Here is a 17338-nt window from a genome sequence, read left to right as displayed (position 1 = left end):
CACCACCACCCTACTCCTTGTCCGTCAACCATCACCCACCCTACTCCTTGACCTTCAACCATCACCCCCCCTACTCCTTGTCCTTCAACCATCACCCACCCTACTCCTTGACCTTCAACCATCACCCACCCTACTCCTTGACCTTCAGCCATCACCCACCCTACTCCTTGTCCTTCAACCACCACCCTACTCCTTGTCCTTCAACCATCACCCACCCTACTCCTTGACCTTCAACCATCACCCACCCTACTCCTTGTCCGTCAACCATCACCCACCCTACTCCTTTTCCTTCAACCATCACCACCCTACTCCTTGTCCTTCAACTACCACCCACCCTACTCCTTCAACCATCACCCACCCTTCTCCTTGTCCTTCAACCATCACCCATCCTACTCCTTGACCTTCAACCATCACCCACCCTACTCCTTGTCCGTCAACCATCACCCACCCTACTCCTTCAACCATCACCCACCCTACTCCTTGTCCGTCGACCATCACCCACCCTACTCCTTGTCCTTCAACTACCACCCACCCTACTCCTTATCTTTCAACCATCACCCACCCTACTCCTTGTCCGTCAACCATCACCCACCCCACTCCTTGTCCTTCAACCATCACCCACCCTACTCCTTGTCCTTCAACCATCACCCACCCTACTCCTTGTCCTTCAACCATCACCCACCCTACTCCTTGTCCTTCAACCATCACCCACCCTACTCCTTGTCCTTCAACCATCACCCACCCTACTCCTTGTCTTAAGACTGACCAAGGGAAGGACATTTTGAGTCAGGAGAGTAACATTTTCGTACAAAATTTTTACTCTGGAGGAAACCTGTCCGGGGGAGTAAATTGGTGGTGCTAAAACCAGCGGCAAGGAGTGACCCTTTCCCGTGCGCTGCTTCAACTGCCCCCATAGCGCACACAAGGAGTGTGATGTCTCTGTGTTCTCTACTGTCTCTGGTAACGTACAGGGTAGTATCCACTAAAACTAGTAGGAACTATATATAGTTACACCGCTAACAAACTCTTACAGACCTCCTCGTGGCTACCCTTGAATCCGCTGGATGAAACATCTTGGCTTTGCTTTCCCCGTAATTTCCCACTGGAGCGACGTCGCAGTGTGGCCCCTGTTGAAGTCTTCTTGGTGCGGAGGACGGCGTGCCTTTTGGGTAATTTGATGCTGTTCACCGAAAAGTCATAGAGCTTCTCCAGATGGGTATCAGAACGGTCGTCAGGCCGCACCAGCCGGTACGGGTCCTTCTTCGCAATTTTTTTTGCCTCCATTTTCGCTGTGTAGGACAGACGTGACAGAGAGCTGAGAGTGTGAGCCTCTGTAACCTTGGCACAGAGATTCAAAAATCCCGAAAATAAGGCCTGAATAGAATTAAGCCTTATTTCCTGATAAGGCCTTATTTTTAAGTAATAAGGCATTCATTTGAAGAAATAAGGCCTTATTTCTAAAACGGAGATCGTGGAAAGAGTCTAAGAGAGTCTTCCGTACAGACCGACGGATGGACAGACAGACAGACACAGTTAACGGATAGGAAAAGAGAAATCGGGAGGGAGAGAGTGAGTGTGTGTTATAATTTATTTTCATTTTTTTCGCGCGCGCGCGTGTGTGAGTGTGGATGTTAGTGTGTGGTTTCTATGTGTCATTTTTGTTAGCAGTAGTGATGTGCAGAAAAATAAGGCCTCAACTGGTTTTTTAGGCCTTATTTTCTTGAGGCCTTATTTTCTTAAAGGCCTTATTTTTCTAATAACAGAAATAAGGCCCAATTGCTTTTAGGTCTTACAAGAAAAAAGGCCCTATTTTTGGACGCCTTCATTTTTTGTATGACCGTCTCCGCCTCACATGAGGTTTACAGAACGATGGTACATGGTATCTTTTCACGAAAGAGCATTCCTTAACTGGTGTGCGGGTCCGGAATTAGTTATTATTATTCTCTTCAAGCCTCTACGTCTATAAAATCGAGCCAAAATGCGCTACGTTCACCAGCTGTACATTTCCTTCTGTAATATGACTATTCGATGACGTCCCAAATCCTTCGTTGCCTAATATAAGCTAACTTTGAATAAGCTGGCGCCATCTTGTTTAGCGTAGGTTCCTAAATAAGCTCACATCAGGTCCCGCACGTGAACTAATCACGTCGAAAGCCTACATGGAATTGTATTAGTCTCGGCGAGAGGGAGAATTCTTTATATTTTGGGTACTTTACGTCAGGACATTGTGTGTGATTAGGTAAAAAAAAATTGTAAAAGATGGTATGTGGGTTCATTTTGGCATACAGCATAATAGCCATGTTCACGGGAAATGTAAATTACATTTTGGTGGGAGATGCGGACAGACAAACCGCATTGAGTTTCGTTTGGCTGGCAACACTAAAGGTATGTGAAGGCATCTGTGAGAAAGTTGTGTAAAGTTTTATATTGTTATCTGCGACAAAAAGACAAATCGTTGCTTCAGCAATGCTGTGACCCCGGCGCTGCCCATTAAACAGCTTCTCAAAATGCACGATGAAACTAAAGTTGGTGTCTTACATATAGCCTACCTCATTGATTCCTCTTTCCGCTGCAATTAAGTGATCATAGAAATATAGCTCGCATTGCCCAGCCTGTAGTCAGACTTTTTGAAAAAATGTGCTGTCGGAAATCAAATTTGCAAAACCTTGCATTTAAAGCTGTTTTATTGATATGGGGTACCGTTGATCTGATATGCACACGGGCACACGTTCCGTGTAATAGAGACGATGACTAGCTTATGTTCCGGGCACCTTGTGATTTGTGTGGCTCAGCATGTAAAAATGACGGCAATGGATCAATTCAAAGTCATGTTGTTCGAAAACACAAGGCATACGACACGCATAACTTGCATGTTACAGCTTTCAATACATTTTGAAAGGCATACACGACGGACATTAAAGGCACGAGCGGACACAGATGAGCGCACAACCCATTGCCCCTACAAGCACAACACAAAGCAACTCCCCTTACCAAAGTAGCTGTCGACAGTAGTGCCGTCAGGAGGCCGCAGCTTGGGGAAGTCGTGCCAGCTACACTGGACGTGGTTAATCTTCATTACCACGCAGCACTCGCCGGATCGGACCACGTACAGGTGCTTGCACTTCAGGCTGTCTAGCACGATCACCTGCCCGTTGATTTGAACACTCTATTAAGTGCTGTTGACATGACAGATGGGTCAAACACTCTTTTAAGTGCTGTTTACACGACAGATGAGTCAAACACTCTTTTAAGTGTTGTTCACACGACAGATGGGTCAAACACTCTATTAAGTGTTGTTCACACGACAGATGGGTCAAACACTCTTTTAAGTGTTGTTCACACGACAGATGGGTCAATCACTCTATTAAGTGTTGTTCACACGACAGATGGGTCAAACACTCTATTAAGTGTTGTTCACACGACAGATGGGTCAAACACTCTTTCAAGTGTTGTTCACACGACAGATGGGTCAATCACTCTTTTAAGTGTTGTTCACACGACAGATGGGTCAAACACTCTGTTAAGTGCTGTTGACATGACAGATGGGTCAAACACTCTATTAAGTGTTGTTCACGTGCCAGATGGGTTAAACACTCTATTAAGTGTTGTTCACACGACAGATGGGTCAAACACTCTATTAAGTGTTGTTCACACGACAGATGGGTCAAACACTCTTTTAAGTGTTGTTCACACGACAGATGGGTCAATCACTCTTTTAAGTGTTGTTCACACGACAGATGGGTCAAACACTCTTTTAAGTGCTGTTGACATGACAGATAGGTCAAACACTCTATTAAGTGCTGTTGACATGACAGATGGGTCAAACACTCTTTTAAGTGCTGTTGACATGACAGATAGGTCAAACACTCTATTAAGTGCTGTTGACATGACAGATGGGTCAAACACTCTTTTAAGTGCTGTTGACATGACAGATAGGTCAAACACTCTATTAAGTGCTGTTGACATGACAGACGGGTCAAACACTCTATTAAGTGCTGTTGACATGACAGATGGGTTAAACACTCTATTAAGTGCTGTAGACATGGCAGATAGGTCAAACAATCTATTAAGTGCTGTTGACATGACAGATGGGTCAAACACTCTATTAAGTGCTGTTGACATGACAGACGGGTCAAACACTCTATTAAGTGCTGTTGACATGACAGATGGGTTAAACACTCTATTAAGTGCTGTTGACATGGCAGATAGGTCAAACACTCTATTAAGTGCTGTTGACATGACAGATGGGTCAAACACTCTATTAAGTGCTGTTGACATGACAGATGGGTCAAACACTCTGTTTAGTGCTCTTCACATGACAGATGGGTCAAACACTCTGTTAAGTGCTCTTCACATGACAGATGGGTCAAACACTCTATTAAGTGCTGTTCACAGGGCAGATGGGTCAAACACTCTATTAAGTGCTGTTCACAGGGCAGATGGGTCAAACACTCTATTAAGTGCTGTTGACATGACAGACGGGTCAAACACTCTGTTAAGTGCTGTTCACATGACATATGGGTCAAACACTCTATTAAGTGCTGTTCACATGACATATGGGTCAAACACTCTGTTAAGTGCTGTTCACATGACAGATGGGTCAAACACTCTGTTAAGTGCTGTTCACATGACATATGGGTCAACACTCTATATTAATTGCTGTTGACATGACAGATGGGTCAAACACTATTAAGTGCTGTTCACAGGGCAGATGGGTCAAACACTCTATTAAGTGCTGTTGACATGACAGACGGGTCAAACACTCAGTCTATTAAGTGCTGTTCACATGACAGATGGGTCAATCACTCTGTTAAGTGCTGTTCACATGACAGATGGGTCAAACACTCTATTAAATGCTGTTCACAGGGCAGATGGGTTAAACACTATATCAAGTGCTGTTCACATGGCTATTGGTTCAAGCACTCTGCATTATCCAAATAATGGGAAACACCCGTCTGGGGATAATACATGTACCTGGCAGAGGTCACATTTAAAATTCATAAACATATGAAACTTTTCGTAGTTTCGTATGGAATTCCGATGCTCTACACACACACATGAGAACATAGTATCTAATTTGTATAATCCATTTTTTAAAATTAATTTTGAGCCCATGTTTAGAGTAGACATGACATATCTATATATAGCTATTCTGATGAACACGTGGGGGAATTCGGGGGCTGTGATTGGATGGTCTCTTCCGATCATCAAAGCATAATGCGGCGGAAGTCGGCCATTTTACTCAATATCCAAAAGCATATTGAGAAAAATGGCCGACGCATGATTCCGGTTCACCCATCTGTACCACGGCGATGTTTCTATCGACAACAGCATACACTGACAACTTAAAAGGCTGTTTCAACAACTGTGTTGTGAAGTCGAATGCACTTGGAGTCAGTTTTTCTTACAAAGTCAGAAAGCGTGTAGCGGTGTGCATGTCTGCGCGAACATGATGCGCGTACTGAGAAGTTTGTCTGCTATCAAAACCTGAGATCAACGCATCGACGCAAAAACTGTCATTTTGTAAGTTTGGAACAACAAATCAAGGTCATAACAGCTATATAATCGCTATTGTGTTTTCAGCGTAGCAATAGGGTCCGATATTTAGACTCGAACAAGTATAATGCGACTCGTCTTCGACTCGTCGGCATTATAGGGGAGACCGGGGCTAGTCCGCCTACTTTTATGCTTTTGGTAGCATAACTGGCGAGTTTGATGAACTAGAAGACTGATTTTTTATTTTACATCAAGACAAATGTGTAGCTGATATCAATGTGCAGACAGTTTTTATGTGCGCATGAACATTTGTTGTACATACTGCTTTAAGTAGACCTACCCTAACGTAGGCGAACTTGCCCCAAGTCGGGGTAAGTCCGCCTACAGGTTGGGGCAAGTCCGCCGCTCTCATCCCATAGTAGGTACAAGACTAGTAGTGGGCAAGCTTTATACACACACGCACGCACGCACACACAGTCAGTCAAACAAGCACCCGATCAGTGGGAAAGCTTTTTTAATTCCCTTCAATATTTAGGTTAAAAAATGCCAATGACAAAATACAAAAGAATGTCGAAAGAATGTAACACAAATCGGCGTCAGTCTTTTTTAGACATGAATCTGCAATCTTTACCATCGAGAATAGATGGAGTCACCATCAGAGTCACAGTTATTACAGATGTAAACTGGACTGTTCCCCACACCTGTACATTCTTCATGGCGGACATGCCCCGTGACAAATAGGCGGACTTGCCCCCGCACGGGCAGGCAACTCTAGTGCCAGATAGCGAGCACAACATGGGAAGGAAGAAGCAAAACTTTCGTCAGAACTCGACCTTAATTAACGCACTTTCACTCGACACCAAGACTAAGTATTTGTTCTCAGAGGTAATGCATCAAAACCTAAGTCAACTGCTATGCATTCATGTTACAACAAGAAGAGCAAACGCTCGATCGAGTCACTTTCGCAGTTCTGAATATTATATGAGGCATCAGATGGACAGGAAGAAATTGCTATTCACAACACAATGAGTCACGTTCACATAAAATTTGAGCCCGGTCACTTTTATAGTTTCCGAGAAAAGCCCAACGTTAAGTTGTGTGTTGCCGAACAGAAAAGGCTAGTTATCTCCCTTGTTTTTCTGATAACGTTCGTAAAAGGCTACAGATGTAAATACTTTGATGTAAAGAATAATCCTACAAAGTTTCAATCACATCCGATGAACTTTGTCAAAGATATAAAATGTCTAATTTTTCCTTTGACGCTGACCTGTGACCTTGAAAAAGGTCAAAGGTCAACGAAACCATCGTTAAAGTGTAGAGGTCATTGGAGGTCACGACTAAACAAAATATGAGCCCGATCGCTTTGATAGTTTCCGAGAAAAGTCCAACGTTAAGGTGGTGTCTACGGACGGCCGGCCGGACAGACTAACACTGACCGATTACATAGAGTCACTTTTTCTCAAGTGACTCAAAAATGAAGAAAAACACTTTTTGTGATCTGTACTCACGATATATGGGCGCGCAACCTCTAAACTTCTGGAGGATATGGCGGGAAGTAGGGACACCATTCTCACATGGTGTGAAAGACTAAAAGGTGGCAAACATAAGAATAAACAGACAAAGACGGATGTGCCCCGGGGGCGGACTAGCCCCGGTCTCCCCTACTTGTCTCGTCTAAATATCGGACCCTATTGCTACGCTGAAAACACAATAGCTGTTAATATTTTTGGATTCCGTGAATGATAATGAATATAATAATATCCAATTATCTCTTATTGAAATGTCAATTTTATTTACAACTACCTGTTTTTCGAAAACATCTTCAGATATGTATTCTAATAGTCCTTGATGAATGATTGTTTCTTTCTGGTATATCAAATTTACGCTCATGACATGTTTTATGTCACACACACACACACACACACACACACACACACACACGCAAACACACACACATACACACACTCAAGCACACACACACACACACACCGCCTCCCCTACTCTCACATTGTCACTTCACGCACAAGAATATACACAAACATTTACACATGTATACAGACTCGTACGCGCAAGCCACGCACAAACATGCAGAAACTTACCCACACGTGCGCGTGCGAACACATGTATGCACGTGCACACATGCGCGTGTGTGTTTACACAGACACACATACCCCCACACACACACCTACAGCACACACCTGAACCCTCGTCTCGAGTACTGGTCTATATTTAGTTGAAACATTTAGTTGAAACTTAAAACTTAAAACTGTAAAAAAAAGGAGGGGGGTCCCCTATGTTAGAAAAGACGAGAAGAATGGGGACCTGGCGGTGTCGGCTATACTGCATGAAGCTCTGTGAGGGGTGCACCAGCAGCGCCTGTATTGGCCAGTCTTGCAGCCACTCCTGTTCGCTCAGGTACATCACGTGTGACGGGGTCATCGGCGACAGCTTCAAGGGGTCCTGGGCCAGGGGACATCATCATCATCATCATCACCATCATCATCATCTTCATCATCATAATAATAATAAAAGCAAATGCTTATTCGACTCGCCTTCGTCAATTCCCATTACAGTGGAACCCCTTTTAAGACCCCTCCCACCCCCACTCCCCAAAGAAGACGTACTCCCTCCGCTTTAAGACCCCCTCCCCTTGCCCCTCCCCTCCCCTCCCCCTCCCCAACCGATAGAAGACTCCCTCGCTTCTTGCCCCCGCCTCCCCCAACCATCCTTCCCAGTAGAAGACTCATTTTTTAAGACATGATTTTCTCAGATCTCATATCTGACACTATTACCATTACAGTGCACAATATGGCTTTTGGACCAATCAGGACTTATTCTAGGTCACCCTCTAAATGTTATAACGTTCAGGCTGGGGACCCTTTTTGTTTATCACGCTAAAAATGAACAAGACAAAATAAACATTGGAACTAACAATATCAGCGTGACTGATTCCACAGAATGACACTTGAAAAGCTGTCAGACACTACACTCTTTATCTAAAAATACAGACAAGCCAGTTTTGTCGGTGGGCGCTTTACAGAACGGCAAGGCACCACCCACCCGAACTTGATTTTGATTAATTGGGTATAATATAATGTCAAGTGCAAGCACCTATGGATGCTAGTGTTGACAGCCTAAACACCCAAGGATTTTTGTCTTGTCACGTTGCACGTGAAGTTTTTGTGAATCCACCCCAACTGGTGGACGGGTGAGCTGTCCCGGTCACTTTTACCTGAATTGTCACAGAGGACGGATGGAAGTTAAATAGAGTGAATGACTTGCCGAAGTGAGGTAAATATTCTTTGATGTTGTATAACCGATTTAGTTAGAGTATCGAATTATTAGTAGTGTTTATGTAAACTGGCCAACTCCATGCATATGGATACAACAATGCCAGTTTACATGCCAGAGACTTATTATTGTCGTTTTCTTTGTACGTCAGACAAAAGGGAGGAACCGAGGAAGTATGAATCCGGCAACCCCCACCGCCATAGTCTCCTTCGGCAGCGGAGAGCATGACTGTAATATAGCATCTACGTCTATCCAGTGTCACTCGTCATTCCAGCATGTCTACTGACATCGTCTTCATGTCTGTCGTCTACAATTGGTCCTGTTAACATGATTATCGCCATTATGCACATCGTCTTCATCTTTACCCTGTGTCATTCGTCGTCGTCGTCATCATCATGGAAGACTCAAATGTGGTAACGTGAGAAAGTGAAGTATGCATGTGTGTGCGAGTAAAGGCCAGTTAGATAATTGATTTTGTGTGTGACCAGAATTGACAGTTGAATAGTTTGTGTGTTGGCATTAGATGTATGTGCATGTATTGTGTAGTATTTGGATGCAAAGGACGAAAGTAAATTGTTAAACTGTTTTTCCCTTCTTGATTATTGTTATGAGTGAGGTCGAACCTGGAATAGAGAGTATGAGTAATTTGTGAGTACATCATACGTAAATTTACAAAACCCATCCGTAACAGTTTGCGATGCTGATCCACTCACTTCAAAATGTCCTTTTCGAAGTTCTGACGATTCAAGTAAAATTGTGTCACTTAAATTACGAGTCAACTACATCTTTACGTCATTTGGTTTAAACAATTTTATTCAGCAAAATTACATACAACAAAGTCATTTCCTTTCTCGCTTGCGTTGTTTTTGAAATCTGTCGCTCTCAGATGGACAAGCGATATATCTGTTCTGCGCGTTCTTAGAATCCGGTTTCATTCTAGAATGGACCGGGTCCAGGTTGGAATTCTAACCCTGCGCAAGTACAGGGGTGCCATTCTAGAATGAAACCCTTGTTGCTGGTCCATTCTAGAATCGGCCCTGCGCAAGGTTGGAATTTGGGTCCAAGTTGGAATAGTCATTTCAGTTAGACTATCACACAGCCAAAGCCACAAATGTGGATTTTCTGTTTGTTTTTGTTTTTTGTGTGTTTAGTTGGGGGTTTTTTCCGGGTTTTTTACACTTTACTCAAAGACATCGTGAATTGGGATTGTGATGTTCTGAAAGTGATTACGATTTTGAGAGACACTCAGCACTGATCGCTACGAACGGAAATTTCCGGACTGACAGTGTTTTGACGATCTCGCTTGTAACTGGATTTTCTGTTTGTTTTTGTTTTTTGTGTGTTTGGTTGGGGTTTTTTTCGGGTTTTTTACACTTTACTCAAAGACATCGTGAATTGGGATTGTGATGTGATGTTCTGAAAGTGATTACGATTTTGAGAGACACTCAGCACTGATCGCTACGAACGGAAATTTCCGGACTGACTTAATCTTATTCATATACATGAAGAGTTTGAAACGTGGGCATATCACAGTTTGGAAGGTAGGGATTCTGATAGATTAAATAAAAACTGTCAAACTTTTAGGCATGGAATTCCCCTTTGAGAGTATTTGTTGTGGTAGTACTACTACTATGAATTGCTTTCAATGTTTTTCCCATAATATTATAAAACCAGACAAAAGTTGTTGTTGATTTCTGTTTTTGTTAATGTCAACTTTTTTTTAAACCTGTGACAACAGCTCTATAACTCACTCTGTCCTTCTGTTGGTCTGTCTGTCGGTTAGTCGGTCTGACCGTCTGTCTGTCTGTCTGTCTGTCTGTGAAAAAAATTGTCAAAAAACCAGACATTTCCGAGAGGGAGACAGCGCTGACATTGCAAGCGGCCGCAACCGGCTCTCATCACAAAAACAACTGCCCTGCAAACAATACCGCCCTGGTAGTCCCCCTTGCTATGGTCTGCCTTTGTTTATTGCGTACTCAGGAGTGTCAACTTTCTTGACATGACATGACATCGCAAGATCGCCAAAGGATTTTTTTCAGGGGTAGACAAATCAGCCCCATCTTATCAAAGGGAAGGTGCAGGTGGAGATAATTCAAGGGAAGACAACTCTGTCTTACCTACAAACATTACGGCCCCCTTTATTCAAGGGTTTCATTCTAGAATGGCACCCCTGTACTTGCGCAGGGTTAGAATTCCAACCTGGACCCGGTCCATTCTAGAATGAAACCGGATTCTAAGTTCGCGCAGAACATATCGAAGCAGCTGAAACGCATTGTTGTGTGAACGCATTTGACCTGTGAATATTCATCACGTCAGGTGAGTGACTCTGATTGGCTGACCCAGGTCACGAGAATGCTTTGACTGACAGGCATAATCAGATAAGATTGACCCAGTTGCCATTGTGGCTCTTCCGTCTAATTCGCGGGGTCGCTTCGAAATTTCTTTTGGTCGAAATAGACAGTAATAAAACTGTTATTTCTGACATGCTGACTGTTAGCAAATGATAACAGATATGTCTCACACATGATATCAGCATTCGCCTCCGGCTCATGGCTGATAATCCATTTTCTCGACATGTCTGTTATTATTTGCTAACAGTCAGCATATTAGAAATAACTCATACTAAGACATCTGTGACATAATAAGTTACACGATGTCATCACCAATTCTCCCGCCAAGACTAAATTACCCCAGACACTAAACTGTGACCAAATCAACAATGACATCATTGAGTGATGAGCTCAAGACTTATTTTCTTCATAGCTCAGTGGATATTTTCAGGCGTGAAATCTCCAGCAAACGTTTTTATGCTGTGATTATGACATTTGACAAAAACAAGCTTAGGTTTGGTAATGTCTGCTAATTATCAACACCTACAATTGTGTGGTCCTGTGTTGCTGCCCTACATGCCAACCGGCATAATGGGCAGTAAGTAAGTACAATTGTGTGCAATTTAGAGGCTTTTGATCCCAAATTATCTGAGAAAACCTCAACTTAAAGGTTTATTTGTTTGTTCATTCACGGGCGGAAACTCCCACGGCTTTTACGTGTATGACCGTTTTTACCCCGCCATTTAGGCAGCCATACGCCGCTTTCGGAGGAAGCATGCTGGGTATTTTCGTGTTTCTATAACCCACCGAACTCTGACATGGATTACAGGATCTTTTTCGTGCGTACTTGGTCTTGTGCTTGCGTGTACACACGGGGGTGTTCGGACACCGAGGAGAGTCTGCACACAAAGTTGACTCTGAGAAATAAATCCCTCGCCGAACGTGGGGACGAACTCACGCTGACAGCGGCCAACTGGATACAAATCCAGCGCGCTACCGACTGAGCTACATCCCCGCCCACAACTTAAAGGTTTATGAACATGACCCCGCTGTGACCCCAATATATAAGGCTGACATAGGATATCTTTTTTGAAAACCTCCTCCCCTTTTCTCCTTCCCAGGTGCGCCCGTTCCCCCACCTCTCTGACCTCTTCCCCCCCCCCACCCCAAAACCAAAGCGCCTAAAACACAAAGCATAGCTCCGATTTAAACAAGGCAAAAACACATAAAGCTAAACCTTCCTGGACCAAAGTTCCCCATTCTGATATATATAGTTAGCTAGTTATTTCAATATTTTCCTTGTCTAGATAAAGATTCAAATGATAATTATTGTATTAATTTTCTAGTTATGTATACGTATTTATTTACTTATTCATTTCATTTTCATTACTGTATTGTCCCATCGCTGGGAAATTCGGGTCGCTTCCTCCCAGTGGAAAGCTAGCAGCAACGGAGTCGCGCTACCCAGGTGTCTGCGTGTTTAGGTGTATTCAGCCACCTGCACTTATGGCAGAATGACCAAGGTCTTTTACGTGCCATTGTGATGACATGGGGGTGGGACATGGCTTCCGTCTCTGGGTCTGCACATAAAGTTGACCCGTGTCCGTCCCGGCCCGAATTCGAACCTGCGACCTTTCGATCACAAGTCCAGTGCTCTACCAACTGAGCTACCGGGCCCCCAGTCCATCATACCATGTCTGTCTAGTGGTGTGTCCCCCCCCCCCCCCCTACCTGTCCCAAGATAGGCCAATTGGTCATAAGAGGACGTTATAACTAATAATTCAGTCAGTCAGTCAGTCAGTCACACTCTCTCTCTCTCTCTCTCTCTCTCTCTCTCTCTCTCTCTCTCTCTCTCTCTCTCTCTCTCTCTCTCTCTCTCTCTCTCTCTCTCTCTCTCTCTCTCTCTGTGCACACACCCATTCGCTTGTCTCGTCCGGGAAGAGACTGCTGTAGCTTTCAGCAGGCACACACAAGAGCTGCATGGCTTTCCTGGAAATGACGGAGAACTCCATGGGCCCTTTCTTCATGATTGCCTCCTCTCCGAAGCTCTCGCCCTGGCCCAGAATGCCCAGCAGGTTTCGTACATTCGTCTCCGGACACATCCGAGAAACCACAGCTGCGATAGTGAAACATTCAGTTAAATATAAATTTCTTCTTGCGTAAGCGATCATCTTGACCACCTCGGACCTGTCCCGGGTTTTTGTACGAGATCAGAGCGTTTTTCAACTTAAATATTATGCCCAACACAAAATTAAGGCTGGCTATTTCCCGCGCAGAGTGGATATTTCTTGTTGAATCTGTTTTGCAAGTCACACCCATGTCAAATTAATCAGCTACATTATTTCAGCGAAACATTTCAAACAAGAAGCAGCCAGGTTATAGATTTATTGTATGTTTTACCGAAAAAGAGTGGTATCTTCCCATGTCAAAAGCTCGGACAGCTGGACAGCTCTGTGGCGGTAAGAACATAAACATGTAGGCTTCGCGAGAAGAACAGTATGTTAAACGACAAACTCCAAGCACAATTTTGTTTAAGGTTAAATCGCCCGATCGCCAAAAAATGTTGGTTTGCTTCAAATAGCAACACGTATTTCAGTATTTGCTTTCAGCTGTCGAACCATGCACGTGTTTATTTTCACTTGCAATACATACTTGAAAACGTTCGGCCTGGGCAGAAATAACAGATTGTTACAGAATGTGACAGTAAATAAACGATATATATATATATATATATATATATCCCATGACCTCCCTTCTTTGTCTCTGTTACTTCAGTATGGGTATATATGTTGTATTTTTATAGCTCAATAAATACATCATGGACTCAAAAAAATATATGATAGTGCAGATTCCGATTTGGGCGAAGAACTACTTTGCTCCCGACCTTTGACCTCGCGCCGAACAATGTGACACATTTGTATGAAGTTCCAAAATCGTATTGCACGGCTCAGAAAACCATATCAGTTGCACGCAAAAATGAATCTCAGAACTGATCTGATGTATGAGATGCAATAAGCAAACGTTTCTTTCATTATGAAAGCAATGCAGGTCGAAAAAACGAACATTCAACTTACAAGATAACCAGATGCTAGCGAACCAAAACAAAAACACGAGTACCCTCCCTTGCTTCCTTAGCAGACGACTTTTGAGAATCTGTCAGACCGTCCTTACCTGGCACGGTTGGGCTTCGCTGTCAATTATCGGCTGTTTCACGTGTTTTGCGAGCAAGTCTACTCTTTTGCCTGGCTCTGCAATAAGTCCACATTGGCGATGAAGGTATCCGAGAACTTAACATGTGTGTATTTTTCCGTAATCCAGTCATATTCCTTCAAAATGCAATCAATCGGCGGTGACAGACGTGTCGGTCGCGTTTTCCTCACACCCATACCAGTTTAAGTTCATCCATGCAAACACACTCGCAAAACAGTTTATCACGTAGATACATTTCAAATAGGGAGCAAATGGTTAAATCTAAACCTACATATTTGTTCCCTAAAATTTGCTTCTCTGTCAATAAGCCTAATTACACACGTTCGAGAAAAACAACGTGGAATCGATTCTGAATCGAGTAAGCCAAATGGGTCCCAAACCCGTTTCGCCCGTTCTGCCGACCTGAAACGCAAAACAAAAGAATTGTGCGCTTCAACTAAATTAATTTCTATACGACTTCATTACTTTCTTGCAACTTATAAACCTTTACTTAAAGCTTTTAAATGGTCTGAAAGTAGTGTTACCGCGTACTTATCGATGCACTCATTCGTTTTATTTTTTCAGCGACGCTCACTGAGTTTAAGGTTGCAAAAGGGCTAAGTCTCGCTGGCAACAATGTTTTACACTGCACAGATCGCAACAGTGCCGCTAGTAGTCTACACTTTGTGTTTGATGGTAGAATGGGATATACAGATTACAACACTCGTGTTTTTTTTTATATGGCTTGTATTTCAGTCAAGACCCAGCGGGAATATCAATCGAGAGCGGGAGACACGAGCCTCTGGCGAGTATATATATATACTGTTCAAAAAAAGAAACGCATAGCTTGTAATATTTGGTTAATTTAGTTATATGGCTACAAGGATATCCACCAAACTGCAGAAAATGTTTATCTGGTCGTCGACCTTTCGTCCATTGCCACAAGTGAGCGACGCATGCGTTATCAGTGGCTACAATGTCAAAATTGCTCATTTGGCATGACCACTCGTCATGCTTCAGTGTAATCTCGTGAAACTCGGGGAATATTGAGCTCTCACCATGTCTTCCAAAACCCATAAAAGCGGATTGTTCGCCACAAAGAAATCAGACGACAATTCAGCGACGAAAGATGGCCCGATTGAGCAGAGAAGACCGCCAAATTGCATTGGGTCGTTTACAAGCAGGCCAAAGTGAAAGTGCAATCGCCAGGCACTTCCACGTGTCCCAGAGCACCATCAGTAGACTGTGGGTCAGGTTTCAAGCCACTGGCTCCGTTGCTGACTTACCACGAGCGGGAAGACCAAGGGCGACAACTGCTGCTCACGACCGCTTCATACGGCTCCGCCACCTCCGGAATCGTTTCCTGTCGGCCTCATCTTCTGTCCAGGCTCTCCCCGGGCCACACCGATTATCGAACCAGACCGTGCGGAACAGCCTGCATGAAGCTGGTTTGAGAGCTCGCAGACCTCACAGAGGAGCTGTCCTCACCCGCCGCCATCGCCAGAATCGAGTGCAGTGGGGCAACCAGCACCTTCGCTGGACCGTCCGGAATCACTGGAGACACGTGTGGTTCAGCGACGAGTCCTACTTCCTGCTCCAGCGACATGATGGTCGGAGGAGGGTCTACCGGAGAGTAAACGAACGTTACGCGCCCAACTGTGTAGATGAGGCACCCGTTCACGGTGGTGGAGGCGTCATGGTGTGGGGGGCGATCAATACCGCTGGAAGGAGCACCCTGGTGCACGTCCAAGGGCGCATAACTGCCCAGCGATACGTGGAGGAAATTCTGCGCCCACACGCCCTTCCTCTTCTGGCTGACCAGGATGCCATATTCCAGCAGGACAACGCTCGCCCGCACACAGCACGACTCACCACCCAGTTCCTCACCGACCACCATGTCCAGGTGCTTCCCTGGCCATCCATGTCGCCAGACATGAACCCGATAGAACACCTCTGGGATGAATTGGACAGACGTGTGCGCAGGCGAGAAGAAGCGCCGGCAAATCACCGCGATCTATTGCAGGCACTTCAGGAGGAGTGGGACACCATCCCACAGCAAGATATCCGGCATCTGATCCAGTCCATGCCCAGAAGGTGCCGGGCAGTTGTTGCTGCTCAAGGCAGTCACACCCCCTACTGACTTGACAGCCTCGGCACCCAATCGTATTGATTGACTGATTGATTTGAAGATGCAAATGAACTGTGTGTGCATTCAACTGTGTCCATACCAAATTTCAAACAAATAATCTAAATATTGGATTTTCTGTTAATTTTTTCGAAAAATAAAACAAATTTGGCAAGTAGTAACTATGCGTTTCTTTTTTTGAACAGTATATATATATAGAGAGAGAGGAATACCCGGCTTCGCCGGGGTGAATCGCGAGACAGAGACAGACAGCGTGGCGGTTCACCACAATCACCTTTGAAGGCGAAGTCCTGTCAAACGGGATTGAGAATTTTAGAGCTTATTTCTTAGCCCTATATTATCTGTTATGGCTTCTCAAATGCCAGAACATACAGACAGATAAATAGATGATAAAATCGTTTATTTAACGTCACTCTGTAAAAACATGAAACAGACAGACAAAATCCGCCAGACCCCATCACAAACAGAACTCTACAATCCACAGGTGTTACCTCCACACACACACACACACACACACACAGAAGCCGTATATATCTATCTATATATATATAAATATATAGAGATAGATGACAGTGGATTTTTCGATAAATAGATTCGACCTTTGCACTTTTACAGTGAGGACAACTTACGGGTACATGCAAGGAAAGCCCACAACTTCTAAGGCGAACAACTCTGCAGAGTCTGCTGTGAAGGGCGACGGTAGTCTCCCTGTCACACTCGACCCCCTTTGAATGAACTTAGGTCCCTCCCAGGTGGAATGGGAACAGCACGAAAATGATTTAGTGGCCTGAAAATTTCATGTCGAGTCCCATCGCTGTCGACGACGCCAAATGTAACCGAGTGCAGAAACACCACAATCACCTTTGAAAGCGAAGTCCACTCAAAC

At 44.2% G+C, this 17338-nt stretch overlaps 1 protein-coding gene across 5 annotated transcripts in view; it reads right to left on the bottom strand.

The window, feature by feature from the left end:
• Positions 1-17338, bottom strand: part of LOC138969515 (uncharacterized) — a 107577-nt gene that overhangs the window by 21631 nt on the left and 68608 nt on the right. For all 5 annotated transcript variants that reach the window (XR_011456484.1, XR_011456485.1, XM_070342330.1 and 2 more), the window contains 4 exons: positions 13034-13233; positions 7819-7956; positions 2992-3145; positions 1036-1289 (listed from right to left, as the gene is read on the bottom strand). Coding sequence is in view for 3 of the 5 variants with exons in the window: in XM_070342330.1 (XP_070198431.1) it covers positions 1036-1289; positions 2992-3145; positions 7819-7956; positions 13034-13233 (746 nt within the window). In the remaining 2 variants the exon portion in view is untranslated. The remainder of the gene's footprint in view (positions 1-1035; positions 1290-2991; positions 3146-7818; positions 7957-13033; positions 13234-17338) is intronic.

The sequence above is a fragment of the Littorina saxatilis genome, linkage group LG6 (assembly GCF_037325665.1).
Source record: "Littorina saxatilis isolate snail1 linkage group LG6, US_GU_Lsax_2.0, whole genome shotgun sequence".
Classification (NCBI taxonomy): Eukaryota; Metazoa; Mollusca; class Gastropoda; order Littorinimorpha; family Littorinidae; genus Littorina; species Littorina saxatilis.
This window is presented reverse-complemented; position numbering and strand designations above follow the sequence as displayed.